This window comes from Elephantulus edwardii, unplaced genomic scaffold, assembly GCF_000299155.1.
Source record: "Elephantulus edwardii isolate Elephantulus edwardi_28Jun2011 unplaced genomic scaffold, EleEdw1.0 scaffold00425, whole genome shotgun sequence".
Classification (NCBI taxonomy): Eukaryota; Metazoa; Chordata; class Mammalia; order Macroscelidea; family Macroscelididae; genus Elephantulus; species Elephantulus edwardii.
The window spans coordinates 1190324-1208136 of record NW_006400175.1 but is presented as its reverse complement, the minus strand read 5'-3'; the positions used below and the strand labels follow the sequence as shown (position 1 = coordinate 1208136).

Here is a 17813-nt window from a genome sequence, read left to right as displayed (position 1 = left end):
CACATTTCATTGTAATATTTTGCTTTGTCATTCCGAGCTGCCTTTTGGAATCTTCTGTGCAGCTCTTTAGTATCTTGAATTCTTCCTTGTGCTTTTTAGCTAAAATTTTAATTGGGATTTGTTTTACAAAAGTCAAATATATTGTTTTTCACATCAAATCCTTCCCATTTCCCTCAACCCCCACTCATCAAATTGTACGACCCCGTGATTGATCCCCCTCACCCCATACATCCTTACCCCTCTGCTTTCACCCTCCCCTCATCCGTGGATCCTCATAATTATTCTACAATTACAGTTTTATATAGTATTTGGGTAAGTGTTCCTTTATTTTCTTAAAAGCTGGGTGTAAACTGTTTGGATTTTTATTTTGCTAACCATCAAGTTTAAGCTGATTGGCTGTTTCTAATTTTGTTAGCAATCAGCTGTGGGCTGAAATTCTCTTAATCAATCCAAACCCGGAGGGTGGGCTTTTGTATTTAAAAGTCAGTTGGGTTCTGCCTGAGGATGCTTGGAAAAGTTGAATTGTGGAGGGTAATCAAAGAATTATTTTATTTTTAATTTCTTTTCACTGTGTTCAATATTACAAGTTTATTATTCCTAAGTACTCTTCGATGACATTAATTACCTACATTGTGCTGTTATACCATTTCCATTAACTGTTCCTGAATTTTTCTATCATCCCTGAAAAAAGTCAATGAATGATTCCCTAGGTGTTACGTCTCCTTTACACTCTCCCTTTACTCACTTCTGTTAAACACTACTAAACTTTTACTTCTGTCTATCTGCTTGTTCTATATATTGTATATAAATGAGACTACACAATACTAAGTAAAAATGTTGTTAAAAAGTGACTCCATGAAGTGGAGATATGCTGGTCAAGCTATAAATGTGATGTTCTGAGTCTGCCATGTGGACTTTGAGTGATTTGGTAGCAGTGGTTTTGGTATTGCACATTAAACTCACAGATGAACTCATTTGTGCTCTAGACTTCCCTCTGTGAAAGATCCACTGTATCACAAGCTTGAACTTTTGAGTTTTGTAGCCCAGATATACAGGACCTGTTTGTGAAACCAGAGCTATTATAGGATGATGTTAGATGGACAGAGTTTCAATGAATGACTGAAAACAGAATTCTGATAAACAAATAAAATTCTTTTTTCTTTATGGCTGCCATTTTATCCCTAGTCCACTAAAGAGACTGTTACAGTGGCACTGGTTTTTTAACTGCACAATCTGTATCTCTATTTTCACACAAAGTACATTTATTTTCAAGGTAATACTTCTCTTTTTTTTGCTATGTTGTATATTTTTATCATATCTCAGTATCATTCATTGTAATTACATTACCATGAGATTTCCTCCATAGTGTAATATCCAATAGCTTCTAGAGGGACAGAAGAAAGAGATTTGACCTTGGCATCAAAAGATCTGATCCCGGGGCTTTGCTTTGGCTTGAAAACAGTTGTTTAAGCCCAAGTTTCTTGATCTTGTCTTGATATTTGGAGCAGTTTGCCAAGTTTTCTACTGGGTATCCACTGGGTGGGTTCAAACTGCCCTATGTAACATTAGTAGCCAAGTGGTCAGCAATGATGCTAGGGTGAGATAATATGAGAGTGCTTTGAAAAGCGTGATAGCTTTCTACAAATGGAGTAGGATCAAGGTAGACGGACCTTGGTTTGAGACCAGACTGTGCTGCTTATTGCAGTGTTACCTTGAGCAAGCTATATCTATGCTTTCAACCTGCCTTAGCCTAGCACATACATTGGAAATACTGGGGAAAATAGATTTCTGCCCACAGGACCAAATCTCTGAAACAGATCATGAATATATTTCCTTGGAAAGTTGGGAGAATGCAGTGAGATCTACGTTGTATAATACTGATTGATGTCAGTGCTGTACTTGCTGTGACCATATTACAACAGTTCTGGAGGAGTGTAGCGAAAGATTTTCTGTGGAGTGAAACTTCTATATATAACTATCATTATTTTCTTTTACCTGTGTCCCTTCTACCTCTTAGTCCTTAGCTGTGAGGTTCAGGTGTTGGAGAAAACTTACATGCCAACTTCTTTTAAAATAGGTGCCGGACACAGCAGATAAGTATCTTCTACTGTGAAAGGTTTCTCATCTGCAAAAAAGAAGTCACTGATTAAGCAGAGTGTGACAAATTAATAAATTCAAAGTTAGTGATATTTAGAGGCCATTAGTCAACACCAAGAAGAAAGGCACTTATATATGCTTTTAAACTTGTTTTTAACTGTCCTAAATATATATATGTAAGAAAAATATTTTCCAGTTCAACAACATTTACATGGACGTTTCAGTGACAGTAAATGTGTCTGATGATTAAATATGTAAATTATCATTAACTATCCTTGTATATTTCCACCACCCTTTTGTTTTAACATCACCCTTGGTAACCACTAATAAACTTTGATCTCTATTTTTCTATCCTAGAGATTTTATATGTATGGGATCACACAATATTTATCCTTTTGTGAATGACTTATGCCATTCAGCATGATGTATTTAAAGTTCATCCACATTACAGCAGGAATCAGACTTCAACTTCCTCTACACAGCTGAAAAAAAAAAATTATATAATAAAAAAAAACACCCCAAAACCCAACAACAATCAAAAACCCACCTCTTCTTGCACTTTATAACCCACTGGAAGCGATTTAAAGGTCTCTTGTTTGACTACCAGTCCTCACACCCTGTACCCAGTTGAATCACTGCTCAAACAGATACTGAGCTTTGAAGACAGACAGAAATCACTGCAGGGAAACAAGATTATACTAGATTGGTCCTCAAGGAGCTTCTTGTTTAAGTCCAGAACCCATATTCATGTGAAGAATTCACTGACAACTGTAAGAAGAATGGATGAAATTTCCACAGATGGGTAAGCCAGGTTGCAGGGAATAAAGAACATGGGCTGTGCATTGGCACAAAGATGTAGAAGAGGCCTTCCTGCTGCGAGGAAAGACAGGAGCAAGGGTAGTTGGGTAAAGAAAATACTAATTGGGAACAAACATTTGGCAATATCATCTCAGACAAGGATCTCATAACAAAAATGTACAGAATACTCCCAGTCATCTAGAAGAAAAAGAATTACAAAATGAGCAAGAGATATGGAAAGGCTTTTCACAGAGGACATTTAGATGGCCAAGAGACATATGAAGAAATGCTCAAAATCACTAGCAATGAGAGATATGCAAATCAAAACCATAATGAGATACCATCTTATCCCAGTAGCAGCAAAGTTTAGAAGGGCAGCAAGTAATAAATACTTTAGAGGATGTGGAAAGATAGGAACTCAAATATATTGTTGGTGGGATTGTAAAATGGTACAACCACTTTGGAAGGCAGTTTAGCATTTCCTCAAAAAGCTGACCACAGAAATTCCATATGACCCAGCTATTCCACTGCTTGGAATATACCCTGAGAAAATGAGAACTGAGGCACAGAGACTTGTACACCAATGTTCAGAGCCATGTTATTCAGCATAGCAAGAACATAGAAACAGCCCAAATGTCCAATCACAACGGAGCAGATTGAGAAATTATGGTACATTCACACAATGGAGTACTATGCATCACATGAGAGCAATGATCTTCTAAAATACTACCTAACATAGAAGGGCTGGAGAGCATTATGCCAAACAAACTAACTCAGTCCCGTAAGGACAAATACTGTATAAAACCATTATCATAGACATTGTACAAGGATCCAAGGTGGGGAGGTGACGACAGGATGAGAGGGACTTAATAAAGGGTTGCACAATTTGATGGGTGGAGAAAGGGGTGGGTAAAGGAAATTGGAAAGATCCAGTGTGAAAAACAATGTATATGGACTTTGTAAATAAATCAGTATAAAATAAAAATTTTATATATAAAATAAGAGAAAATATACAGCCCAGTGTAGAAGATTTGAAAAGATCAGCACAGAAAAAAAGTTAAATCTCAGTTGTTTGTGTTAGATTAAGGGATTGTTGCATAATTCTATAAAGTGTGAGAAAAATACATTAAAACTTTTTGAAGACTGAAACGATTTACTTTGGAAGGTATAGTAGATGTTGTAATGAAAATGGACTAGAGATATAAGAGGGATTTGAGGTAGAGATGTCTGCTTTTTGAGTAATGACTGGGAAAAAGCTTAAGCAGTTTTAGCTGCTGACTGCTAAATATTTCACTGTGTCCTTAATTCTGGGTCTGAGGACATGGCTGAAAATGACTGTCCTCAATATCTAGCAGTCATTAAAAAGGACCCAGCAGTGTACTGGGGGTCTGCCCTGCACAAAAAAACAAACAAACAAACCAAAACTAAACCTCAAACTGTGGTAGACTTAATGAATGATATGGAGATATGAAGAAGAGTAAGATTTACTCTCTTAATTGTGGCAAATTGTGAATATACTTACAAATACTAGAAAATATGCAACTGAAACTCATTGGTGTTAAGTTGGAACTTATTTAAAGCTGACCTTCCATGGGCTTTTCAAAGATGTAAATTGCACAGGAGGAGATTTGAACCACCAGAGAGTTGTGGCACAATCTCTCCTGATTATGACACCAGATCTCCTTCTAGAATATGCATTACACTGCTAATAAAGTCAAAGCTACCACCTCGAATTCACCCAGGGTGGCCTTGGAAGAAAGATCTGGAGACTGACTTTGGGAAAATCTGCCAATAAAATTATAAAGCCTTGTTCTACTAGGACAAACACAGCATTGCTGTGAGATAGCATAAATAAGAACACAGATGTTAACATGCTACTGATGGGTGGTATTAACTGCACTATTGAACAATATGACTAATAGCATATGCAAGCAAAACTCTGATAATTATGACTGAAAAATGGAGATTGTGCTTAAGCGAAGCCTATATTTGGACCAGGAAGCAGTCCTCAGGATAGAGCAAGGAAACACTACACGGTTCAAAATCAGTAAAGGAATGTGTCAGGGATATGCCCTCTCTCTATATTTTTCAGTGTATATGCAGAACAGATCGTTCAGGAGGCTGGGCTTTATGAGAAGGAACGTGGCATTAAGACTGGAGGAAGACTTAAACAACCTGTGTCACACAGATGGCACAACCCTGCTTGCTGAAACTGAGGAGGACTCGAAGCAGTTGCTGGAGAAGGTCAAAGATTGTAGTTTTCAAGATGGGTTGAAGCTCAACAGAAAGAAGACAAGGAAAGAAGACTGGGCCAATTGGCAAAACCATGATAAATGGAGAAGAGACTGAGGTTAACAATTACGGGTTGCTCAGCTCCACAATCAATGCTCTTGACACCAGAAGGCAGGAAATCAAAAGATTAATTACACTGGGAAAATGTGCTGTCAGGGATTTCTCCAGAGTACTGAAAAACAACAATGTCAGTCTATAGACTAAGGCACACCTGATCCAGGCCTTGGTCTTTGCAATTACTCACTATGCATCAGAGATCTGAATACGCTAAGGAAGACAGAAGAATCTATGCCTTCAAATTGTGGTGCTGGAGAAGAGTCTTGAACATACCATGGACTACCAATAAAACAAGTAAGTCTTTCTTGGAGAGGGTGAAACCAAGTTTCTCCTTGGAGGCTAGGATTTTCAAGCTCCATCTTACATACTTTGGGCATTTAACAACAACAACAGTATTGTACAACTACCATCTTTATCTTGTTCTCAAACATTTCATGAGCCCAAAGGAGACATCAAATCTATAAATATTTAAATGAAATTATACGATCTATGACCTTTTATTACTGGCTTCTTTCACTTAAGATAATGTTTTTACAGTTCTTACATGACAAAAGATGCAGAAGTATTTTCTTTCTCTTTAGGATAAAATATTATTCCCTTGTGATGCTTACAGCACCTTTTGTTTATCCATTCATCTACTGATAAGTAGAAGGCATTTTAACCACCTGGCTACCACTATTAGTGAGGTTATGAACAATCACATATGAGCGCTAATCTAATTCTTCTGAATTGTTGAGCCACATGCATTTCTATATTTTAACTTTTGAGGATCTAACAAATTTATCTTCAAAGTGTCTATATCATTTTACACTCCCATCAGCAATACATGAGTATCTCAATATCTTAGCTGGGCCTTCTGGGTTATATGGAAGCTAATGAAACTTGAATTTGAATGAGGTAGAAAAATAACTAAAAATAAGGCTAGAAAAGACAGTACGGTCAGCCAGCCAAACCTGTGCAATTCAAGGTGTAGATTTAGGGAGTTTTCATAAAAGCAGTAAGAATATTATGGCATGCTACTGCAATGATGAGGATGTCCTACATAAAACTGTCAAACTTACGATTATGTAAAGAAGCCCTTCATGGTGCAATGGTTAAGTATTCAGCTCCTAATTTAAAGGTTGGCAGTTTGACACCCCAGCCATTCCATAGGAGAAAGATACAGCAATCTGCTTCTGTAAAAATCACAGGCTTGGGAACTCAAGGCGCGATTTTATTTTGTTGTATAGGATCACTGGGAGTTGGAACTGACTTCATGAAAATAGGAATAATTACAGTATTAGACTAAAGAGTGGATTCACAGAGTTGTGTTAGTGAAGGAAGGGGTGAAGAAATTAGGAAATATTCAGTGGGGATCTGAAAAGACAGGGTGATAGTGGGCATAGAACAATGGCAACTAATTTTAAAAGACATAATGTATGGGAAATCGTATGAAACACACTGCAAATGAAGGAATATGTGAAATACAACATATATTAATGAAGAAAAATATTCTAAGTAAGGAAGGGCTGGCTAATTTGTTTCAAAATGAAGGTAAGTTTGTATAGCTTTGGAGGACAAGTTGGAGTTGTCTATAATTCAGATACTTACTAGAAATATATTACCAGATACAAATATAAAAAAAACCCACAACATACCAGTGAACATGAAGAGGGGCACGGTCAGACATCATACTGCTTTATAATATATAAAGTCTCCTTAAGTCAGAGACAACCTCATGGTACCTAAGAATAATAATAGTGATGACACTGTTATGATAATAAAAATAACAGTGGTCACACTCACATGGAACATAGCACCTGTAAGAGATGTAAGCATTTCATATGCATCACATAATTAAATTTAACATTCCAGCAGCACTGTAGGGAGAAGCATTACTTTCTTTTAAAAGAGAGGGATAATCACAGTGAGGTTGAGTAACTTTGCCCTGCGCTATGCATGGTACTGCCTGGATCGGCATCTTGTCTGTTTGGCTGCAGAGACAACTTGCTTATCCAATATGCTGTACTGCCACCATTGGTAAAACCGTATCTCCTTTTCAGTGAACTTGTGTTTCTAGGCAGAGCAGGAACCATTAGGGTCATGTCTCTGATGAGAGGGTCAAAAAAAAGAGGCAAGGTTGTACAGCAAGTCAGGGACAATGACAAGATTAGAAGTGACATCTAGTGTCCTCAGCTCAGAGCTTTCCCTTTCCAGGAAAACCTTGTATTATTAGACAAGAAACTAAACTTGGGACAGATATGGCAGATTAGAACCTTTATTTATTTTCTTTTTACTATTGTTTACCTTGTTGTATATGCATTGTAAAACCTGATAGTTCAGGCCACAGATTCAGCTACAGAGCCAAGGAGGGCCACAGGGAAGTCACAGACAGCCTCATGGCTCCTGGATGCATCCTGTGCATTGAGCTGAGTCTGGTCAAAGAGCATGGCCAGGACCACTCCAGGGGTAGAAGGCCTAAGTTAATTTCCAGGGTTGATCTCTGAAAATACCCTCATTCCTTCCCTCATTCCAACTGGAAAAGTATGAAAAGACTAGATAAGCTAGAAGCTATTTTACACTGACTTCTGCTTTCATTTTCCTTTTCTGCTTATGAAACCAAGTTTCTTTAGAGCCAAGCAGAGCAATAGCTCCCTGGGAGAACCCAGGAGATTTTGCCAAATGTGCAGGATAACCTCAGCATTCCATACATCAAACCTAGGCCAGCAATGAGTCTTGTGGATGAAGGGAGCTGGTGTTTTCTCCTCCGAGATTGTTTGGATTGGCGTTTGTATTCCCTTTACCACAAAACTGAGCGATATCCCCCTCCTTCTCTAAACAAAAGAGAGACATTTGGTTTCCATAACTCTGATCATCTGACTCTTTCCTGGAACATCCATTTGGGAAGCAGGGCATAGGGTCTCCCTCATCTGCTTCTTGGCTGGGCTTCCTTGGGCATGTGCACTGTGCCAGCCTCTCTGAAACCTTTGCAGAGCCACTGGTACTATGATGTTAATATATGCACGAATAATAAACTTGGAAGTCAGTGGGCGCTCCTGTGCCTCTGCCTTCTGCAGCCTTCTCACTGCTTATTAGCAGGAGTGGGCAGGGGAAAGGGAGCTCAAATGTGCCACGTGGCTTTTGTATGCAACTTATGAAAAACTGGAGAGAGCCAGAAATTTGTAATGGGAAGTAGAAACAAAACATTAGATGCTTTGTAAATATAAATATCTTTGACTATTCACAAAGAAATTTCAGACTTCTTAGGACACACGTGGCACGGCTGTTAGCTGTCACTGGGCTGCCTCCTGCGATACATCACTGTCTCATGTCTGCTGATATAAAATGCTGTCCCATCTTGTACCATGTTTATAGTGAACAGCAAGCATAAGTCTATCATTGCTTTCCATCTGAGAGGCCAGTGATATAGCAATATATCAGAAAATGTCCAGCTGTGATCCATACTGCTTCAATTTAAGAAGTTTGGGAAGTTGTCCACCATGATTAATTCTTCTGGTACTTAAAATATCTTTGACATAGTTTCAAGCCTCAAAACAATAAGCAAGTCATCACAACACACACTCTCCCCATGAAAAAAAAACACCACCAACAACAACCAAAAAAGCAAAAAACCCTGACAGATAAGTGGTAGGCCCATGACATGACTAATTTAAAAGCATTTGTGTATGAGAATCTGAATGAAGCTTGATTTAAATCAGGATTTTGGGCCAGTGAGTATCATTACATCAAACTATAAAACATCTAAGACTTGAAAGCTAGATAACACTAAAAATGAGTCTAGATGGTACAGAGCACGGGAGAATTCAGAGTTAAACATATTCATATTCAAATCTCAAGACCTGAGAATATTAGTAATAACTAATATGTGAATGCTGACAAGCTCATCATCTGTCAGTGATGATGATTGCACCCATTGGTAAGGGTTATGATAATAAAGTAAAAGTGATCTGAAGTTCAAATCACTTTGCTGGCACTTAGTAAGCAAGCAGTAAAAAGTTGGATCATATTGTTACACAGTCTTTCAAACCTTTAAAACAGTCTCTGTGATTATGTGGATTAAAATCAGAAGAAATACAGTCTAAAAGGATAAAATCTTCAATTTCTCAATTAAATTGTTCTACCAAACTAGCTGTAATGTAAGATGAAACTAAAGACTTGTCAACAACCTGTACTATGCTGATGATACAACCTTCCTTGCAGAAAGTGAAGAAAATATGAAACATTTACTGCAGAAGTTCAGACTACAGCCTTGAATATTGGTTACAGAGCAACACGAAGAATACAAAAATTTTTGCCACGTCTATGGCCATACCACCCTGAACGCGCCCGATCTCATCTGATCTCGGAAGCTAAGCAGGGTCGGGCCTGGTTAGTACTTGGATGGGAGACCGCCTGGGAATACCGGGTGCTGTAGGCAAAAAAAAAAAAAAAAAAAAAAATTGCCACTAGACCAATGGGCAACATTATGATAGATGGAGAAAAGATTGACATTTTCATTAATTTCATTTTACTTGGATGCATAATCAAGACTAACGGAAGAAGTCAAGAAATCAAAGACATGTTTGTTGTTGTTGTTGTTGTTGTTATTGTTATGTGCCACCAAGTGGCATGCGAATCATAGCAACGCTATGTAGAAGAACACTAAATGCTGCTCTATCCTGTGCCAACCTCACTGTCTCCAACACACTCATTCCCACCACTCCAATCACAGAATAAATCCATCTCATCGAAGGTCTTCCTCTCCTGTGCTATCCCTCTACTCTCCAAAACATGACGTCCCTAAGGACCAGTCTCTCCTTGCAACTTGCACAAAGTATGTCAGACAAAGCTTCAGAATCCTTGACTCCAAGGAGAAGTCCAGATTCACCCTCTCTACAACAAACTTGTTTGTTCTCCTAGCAGTTCATGGTATATCCAAAAACTCTTCTCCAGCACCACAGCTCAAAGGCATCAATTCTCTTCCTATCATCCCTAGTCACTGTTCAACTCTCCAGTGCATAGCACTTAATTGCGAAGACTATAGCCCAGATCAGGCTCACCTTAGTCTCCAGCCTGATGTCGTTGCTCTTCAGTACTCTTGAGAGGTCCCTCACAGCTGACTTTTCCAGTGCAATTTGTTTTTTGATTTCTTGGCTGCTGGAACCAAGAGTGTTGACTGTGAAGCCAAGTAAACTAAAACTGTTAACAATCTCAATCTCTGCTTTCAAAGACCTCTTCAAAGTTCCAAAGAGCAAGAAAGACAGTTTCAAGACTAAGGTGTGCCTAGTCCAAGCCATGATATTCTCAGTTGCTTCCTATGCTGGACAAAGGATGACAGATGGATACTTTTGAACCATGATACTGGCAAAGAGTATTGAACATATCATAGACTGCCAAAAGAACACACACACACACAAACCTCAGAGGAAGTGCAATCGGAATGTTCCTTAACAGCAAAGATAAGGAAATTCTGTGTTATTTAATTTATCAGCTGGAAGACCTGTGAGGACTTGAGGCAGGATGAGTTGCCCTTCACACATCTGAAGCACGGAGCTCCACAACAAGGCAAGTGTTCCTGTGAGCCTAGACTACAGAGAGAACTTTAGGGAGGGTGAACTGCCATTCCCTTCTCTGGAATGGTGAGCTCCTCAAATGAAGCAAATCTTCTTATGAGCCCAGAGACCACGAAGGTCTTCATGCAGGGTGAGTTGCCCTCCTTTTCCATTGGAGCAGTGAGCTCCCTAGTCAAGGTAGCCAGACTCAGAAACTGTGAGGACCTGAGCCAAGAACAACTCTATCTTAGCAGTGAAATAGAAAAAGCAGACTGCCTCACATTGTACACAAAACTAACACAAGATATTTATCCCATGAAAGGGATTAAACACATACATTTAATGGCTCTTTTAAAAGGAGGAAGTCTGATTGAACTTACTACACACAATTCAAAAGAACAATGATCACGTATTTTGAAGAGATGAAAGAAAAGGTCAAAGACTTGGAGGAATCTATAAGCAAACCTCAAGAGGCACTTTATAAATCAATCAGAGACAAAGCAGATAAAAGCAATGAGGTATTATAAAACCCAGAAAAACAAGACAACAACCCACAATATTAGGACCAATAGCTCAGAAGCTATCACATGTTGGATAGATAGATGAGCAGAATTCAAGAGATGGAAACACAAGATAGAGCTCTCAGCACTGATCAGATAGAGTAAAAAACAGACTAAAAAATAAAGGAAAAGAAAGACAGCCTAAGAATAATGTGGGTCTCCATAAAGAGGAATAAGATGTGTACTATTAGAATTACAGAAAAAGAAGAAACAAAAATGGCACTAAGAAACTGTGGAAGAGTTATTAAAAGAAAACTTTCCAAGTATCATTAAGAATGAGAGAATATATATCCATGAAGCTGAGAGACCCCAAAAGAAAAACACAGAGGTATGCTGTTGTTGTTGTTGTTGTTGTGTGCCATCGAGTCGTTTGCAACTCATAGCGACCCCATGTACAAGATCTCTAAACGCTGTTCTATCCTGTGCCAACCTTGCTGTCTCAAACATAATCATTCCCACCACACCACTCACAGTATCGATCCATCTCATCAAGGGTCTTCCTCTCCTGTGCTGTCCCTCCACTCTCCCAAACATGATGTCCCTCTCCAAGGACCAGTCCCTCCTTGCAACATGCCCAAAGTATGTCAAACGAAGCTTCAGAATCCTTGGCTTCAGGGAACATTCTGGCTTCACCCTCTCCGGGACAAACCTGTTTGTTCTAGCAGTCCATGGTATATTCAACACTCTTCTCCAGCACCACAGCTCAAAGGCATCAATTCTCTTTCTGTCATCACTATTCACTTTCTCTCCAATGCATAGCACGTAATTGTAAAGACTACAGCCTGGATCATGTGCACCTTAGTCTCCAGCCTGATGTTGTTGCACTTTAGTACTCTTGAGAGGTCCCTCACAGCTGACTTTCCCGATGGATTTCATCTCCTGATTTCCTGGCTGCTGTTATCAATAGTGTTGACTGTGGAACCAAATAAACGAAAACTGTTAACTATCTCAATCTCTTCACCATCCATACTGATGCTGACAATTGGCCCAGTGGCAAGAATCTTTGTTTTCTCGATATTGAGCTTCAATCCATATTGAAGACTACAGTCCTTGACCTTCTGCAGCAAGCACTTCAGGTCTCCCTCAGTGTCAGCAAGTAGGGTTGTGTCATCTGCATAATGTAGGTTTTTGACGATTCTTCCACCAATCCTGATGCTACATTCTTCCTCGTACAGTCCAGCGTCTCGGGTAATCTGTTTTGCATACAGATTGAAAAGGTATGGAGACAAAATACATCTCTGATGGACCCCTTTCTTGATTTTCCCCCTGCTCTGTTCTGATGACTGCCTCTTGGTCCAAGTATAGGTTTCGCACTAGCACAATCAAATGTTCTGGGAGTCCCATTCTTCTCAGAGTCAGCCATAGCTTGTAGTGATCCATACAGTTAAAAGCCTTTGCATAGTCAACGAAGCACAAATAAACATTCTTCTGGTATTTTCTGCTTCCTGCCAAGATCTATTTAACATCAGCTATACTATCCCTAGTACCGCGACCTCTTCTAAATCCAGCCTGCACATCTGGCAGTTCTCTGTTGACATACTGTTCCAAATGTTTTTGGGTAATTTTAAGCAGAATCTTGCTTACATGTGATATGAATGATATTGTTCAATAATTTCCACACTCTGTTGGGTCACCTTTCTTTGGAGTGGGAACAAATATTGATCTCTTCCAGTCAGTTGGCCAGCTGGCCGTCCTCCAGATTTAATGGCACAACTTAGTGAGCACATCCAGGGCAGCATCTGTTTGTTGAAATAAATCAATTGGTATGCTGTCAACTCCTGGAGCCTTGTTTTTTGCCAGTTCCTTCAGAGCAACTTGAACTTCCTCCTTCATCACCATAGGTTCTTGCTCATATGTTATTTCATGAAATTCCTCTATGTCAGCCAATTCCTTCTGATACAGTGACTCTGTGTACTCCTTCCATCTTCTTTATATACTTCCTGGATCATTCAACAATCTACCCAAACTATTTTCAAGTATTGCCACCCATGGCTTGAATTTGTTTTTCAACTCCTTCAGCTTAAGAAATGCTGAGCGCATCCGGCCATTTGATTTTCTGGCTCCAGCTTTCTGCACATTTCATTATAGTATCTTGCTTTGTCGTCCTGAGCTGCCTTTTGAAATTTTCTATTCAGCTCTTTGATTTCTTGATTTCTTCCTTTAGCTTTGGCTTCTCGACGCTCTAATGCAATACTCAAGAATTTCATCTGACATCCATCTTGGTCTTTTCTTCTTCTTTAGCCTTTGTAATGATCTTTTGCATTCTTCATGGACGATTTTCTTGATATCCTCCCAGAGCTCATTTGGTCTACGCTCATTGGTGTTCAAGGCCTCAAACCTGTTCCTGAGATGGTTTTGGAATTCGAGTGGGACAGACTTAAGGTCAAATCTTGGTTCCCGTGGACTTGACTTAATTTTCCTCAACTTCAGCTTGAATTTGCATATGAGTAGTTGGTGGTCTGTCCCACAATCAGCACCCAGCCTGGTTTTCACTGCTAATATTGAGCTTCTCCACCAAATCTTTCTGCAAATGTAATCGATTTGATTCCTATCCATAGCATCAGGTGAAATCCATGTGTAGAGCTTGTGTTTATGTTTCTTATAAAAGATATTTGCAATGAATAAATCCTTGAACGTGCAGAACTCTATCATTCTATCTCCAGCCTCATTTCTCTCACCGAGCCCATGTTTTCCAGTTACTGATCCTTCTTCCCTGTTCCGAACTTTTGCATTCCAGTCGCCCATTATTATTAATGCGTCTTGATCGCATGTTTGATCCATTTCTGACTGCAAAAGTTGGTAAAAATCAGAGGTAAATCATAGTAAAATTTGCCAAAATCAAAGACACTGGGAGAATTCTGAAAGCAGCTGGAGAAAAATGAAGAGTTAGCTAGAAAGGAGAGCAAACAAGAGTTAAGTAGTGACTTCTTGGCAGAAAACATGCAATGAAGATGACAGTGGAATGACATATATTGAACTCTCAAAGAACTCAACTGCCAACCAAGACTACAATACTCAGCCAAAAACTGTCTATCAAAATATGAGAGAGAGAGCAAGATATTCTTATAATAGCAGAAACTAAAGGAGTGTGTAAAAACAAGACAATGCTGCAAGAAATCCTAAAGGAACTCCCTCCTACAGGTATGCCACAGAAAAATTGATGGATCAAAGTAGTAAGCGAAAAAATTTAAAAAGAACCCAACAAAATGATAGTAATAGCACCCTGTTTCTCAACAATTACACTGAACATAACCAGTTAAATGCACCATTCAAGAGGAAAAGAGTATCAGATTAAACAAAAAACAAAACCCGTCAATATGATATATACAAAAGAACCATGAAAAGTGAAGATAAAGACAGACTGAAAAATCAAAGACTGGATTGAGAAATTATGTTACCTTCACACAATGGAATATTATGCAGCATGCAGGAGAAATAACTTTTTAAATTATTACCTAACTTGGGAGGGACTGGAGAGCATTATATTGAGTGAACTAACTCAGTAAAATAAGGATAAATATTGTATAAAACCGTTATTGTAGAATGAGTATAAGGATCTAAGAGGCATGGGAGAAGCTGGAAGCAAAGGGATGTGGATGTGCAGGGGAAAGGGGGGATTAATTATTAGGATGTACAATTTGATGGGGGGTGAGGGAAATTGAAAGAATTAGTTCAAATTTGTATTTGAATTTTGTAAATAAACTAGAAGAGAAAAAAATCAGAGTGGAAAAAACATAACAAGTAAATGGCAACCAGAAAAAAAGCAAGATTAGTAACATAAATCTCTGATAAAATAGATTTTGGGGTACAAACCATCATAAGGACAAGGAAGAACACTATATAATGTATAAAGACATTAGAATAAGAGAAAATGACTATAACAAATATGTATACATCAAATGATACAGCTGCAAAAATATGCAAAGTAAAAGAACTGAACAAAGAAATAGACAACACCACTATGGTAGTAGGAGACTTCAGTACACCACTTTCAAAGAAAGATAGGATGAATAGAAAGAAACTCAACAAAAATCCGAGGAATTAAACCATACAATTAAACAATTTGATCTCATGGGTATTTACAGGCTAATGAACTAAATAAACTTAGAATTCATTCTTACCCAGCATACACAGAAACATTCCCCAGGATATATACTATTTCAGGTGGCAAAATAAGCCTCAATAAATAAAAAAAAACAAAAGTACAAAGGATTTTCTTAGACCACAAGACTATAAAATTAGAAACAAATAAGAAGATACAGGAGAAAAAATTATGCTAAACACCACCTTGCATGAGCGTAAGTGGGTAATAAAAATAAAAAGTTTCTTGAGACAAATGAGAATGAAATCACATCTTAGCAGAACTTCTCGGAGAGAGCAAAAGCAGTACTTAAAGGACAATTAATAATAATAGAAAAACACATTAAAAAGGAAGAAATAATGAAAATAGACTATTTAATGCAACAACTCCGAATAGCAAGAAAATCCAATAGCATCTAAAATAAAGAAAATTATAAACATTAGGACAGAAATTAATGGAACAAAAAACAGAAAAATAATTAAAACTATAGAAAAGACCAAGCTAATAAAGCAAAAGGGGGGGAGAGACACAATGCAAGTAAGAAATGAAAGAGATGATATCATACAGAGCCAACTGAAATAAACAAACAAACAAATAAATAATGGAATTTTATTAAAAAAGTATACTCAAACTGTACTAGCAGCTAGGAAATCAAAAGACAAATTGCACTGGGAAAGTTCTATCAGGGACCTCTCCAGAGTACTGAAGAGCAATGATATCAGTCTGGAGACTTAAGTGAACCCGATCAAGATCAAAGTCTTTACAATGACTTGCATACATCAGAAAGTTGGTCAATGACTAGGAGTGATAGAAAGAGAATTGATGCCTTTGAGCTGTGGTGCTGGAGAAGAGTACTGAATATACCATGGAATGCCAGGAGAACAGACAGATTTGCCCGAGAGTGTGTGAAATAAGACTGCTTCTTAGAGGTAATGATGCTGAGGCTTTGTCTGACACACTTTGGGAATGTTGTGAGGCTTCGTCTGACATACTTTGGGCATGTTGTAAGGAGGGACCAGTCCTTGGACAGGAATATCATGCTTGGAAGGGTGGAGGGACAGCACAAGAGAGGAAGACCCCCGATGAGATGGATTGATTCAGTGACTGGGGTAATAAAGGTGGGTGGTTGGCACAGGATAGAGCAGGGTTCAGGGCTATTGTACACAGGGTCGCTATGAGCCTCAAATGACTCGACAACACATAATAAAAATAAAACAAGATACAAACAAATATAAAAACCTAGAGGAGATAAACAAATACTTAGAAACTCACAATCTCTCAAACTGATATAGACGGAAGTAGAAAACCTGAATAGACCCATGACAAAAGAAAAATGTGAAAAGGTCATTAAAAAACTTGCAACGAAAAAAGACACTCCTGGATCATTTAGTTTTATTAGTTGAGTTTTATCAAGCATTCAGATAAGAATTGTCACAAATTTTACATAAAGTATGTTAGAAAATAGAAAAAGTTGTAATACTCCCAGAGTCATTCTATGACATAGATATATTCCTGACAGCAAAGTCAGGTAAACACATCACCAAAATAGAAACTATAGACCACTAATTCTCAATAACATAGATGCAAAAGCTATCAACAAAATCCTGGTCAATAGAATCAAAGTATATACTTTAAAAAAGAATTCATTTCAACCAAGTGAGAGACATAATAGCTATGCAAAGATGGTTCAGTGAAAGAAAGCAGTTAATGTAATTAATGACATTGATAAAGCAAAGTAAAAGAAACACAAGATCTTGATGGAGGAACAGGCTTTTGACAAAATTTAACTCCTTCCCGATTGAAACACTCAACAAAAAGAAGAGAGGGGAAAATTCCTCAATATACTGAAAAGTACATACACAAAACCACGAGTCACCATCATCCTCAAAAGAGAGAGTCCAAAGGCATTGCCCTAGAGAACAAGATGCCCACTATCACCACTCTTCTTCAATATTGTGTTGTAATTCTCAAGGAGAGTAATAATGCAAGAGAAGAAAATAAGAAGCATCCAAATTGATAAATAGGAGATAAAACTCAATATGCAGATGATAAAACAGTATACTCAGAAAATCCTAAATATTCAGCAAGAAGACTATTGTATATACTCGACCAATGAAGCAAAATAGCAGGATACAAGATCGACATCCAAAATCAGTTGTATTTATCTACAGTAACAAAGAGAATATAAAAAAGAAAAAATAGGGGTGCTGGCTGAAAATCGCCTGTAACTTCATCCATAGCCACTGGTGAGAGTCAGCGCCCAGAGCCATCAGGGGCTTTAAGCTCGTTGCCCACCGCTGTGGTGTGGACAGCTGAAACCCAGGCCCCGACAGGCACAACCCAGACTCTACTTCATGCTCTGCTGGAGAAGGAGGGGCAGTCTCCTGTACCAGTGAG

General features: G+C 38.3%; 1 protein-coding gene across 1 annotated transcript in view; it reads right to left on the bottom strand.

The window, feature by feature from the left end:
- The window catches only part of ANTXR1 (anthrax toxin receptor 1), a gene marked incomplete at its 3' end in the record, with an annotated part of 308898 nt that overhangs the window by 49246 nt on the left and 241839 nt on the right, over positions 1-17813 (bottom strand). Inside the window, exon 11 of the mRNA XM_006902541.1 lies at positions 2056-2125. Coding sequence (XP_006902603.1) covers positions 2056-2125 — 70 coding nt within the window. The remainder of the gene's footprint in view (positions 1-2055; positions 2126-17813) is intronic.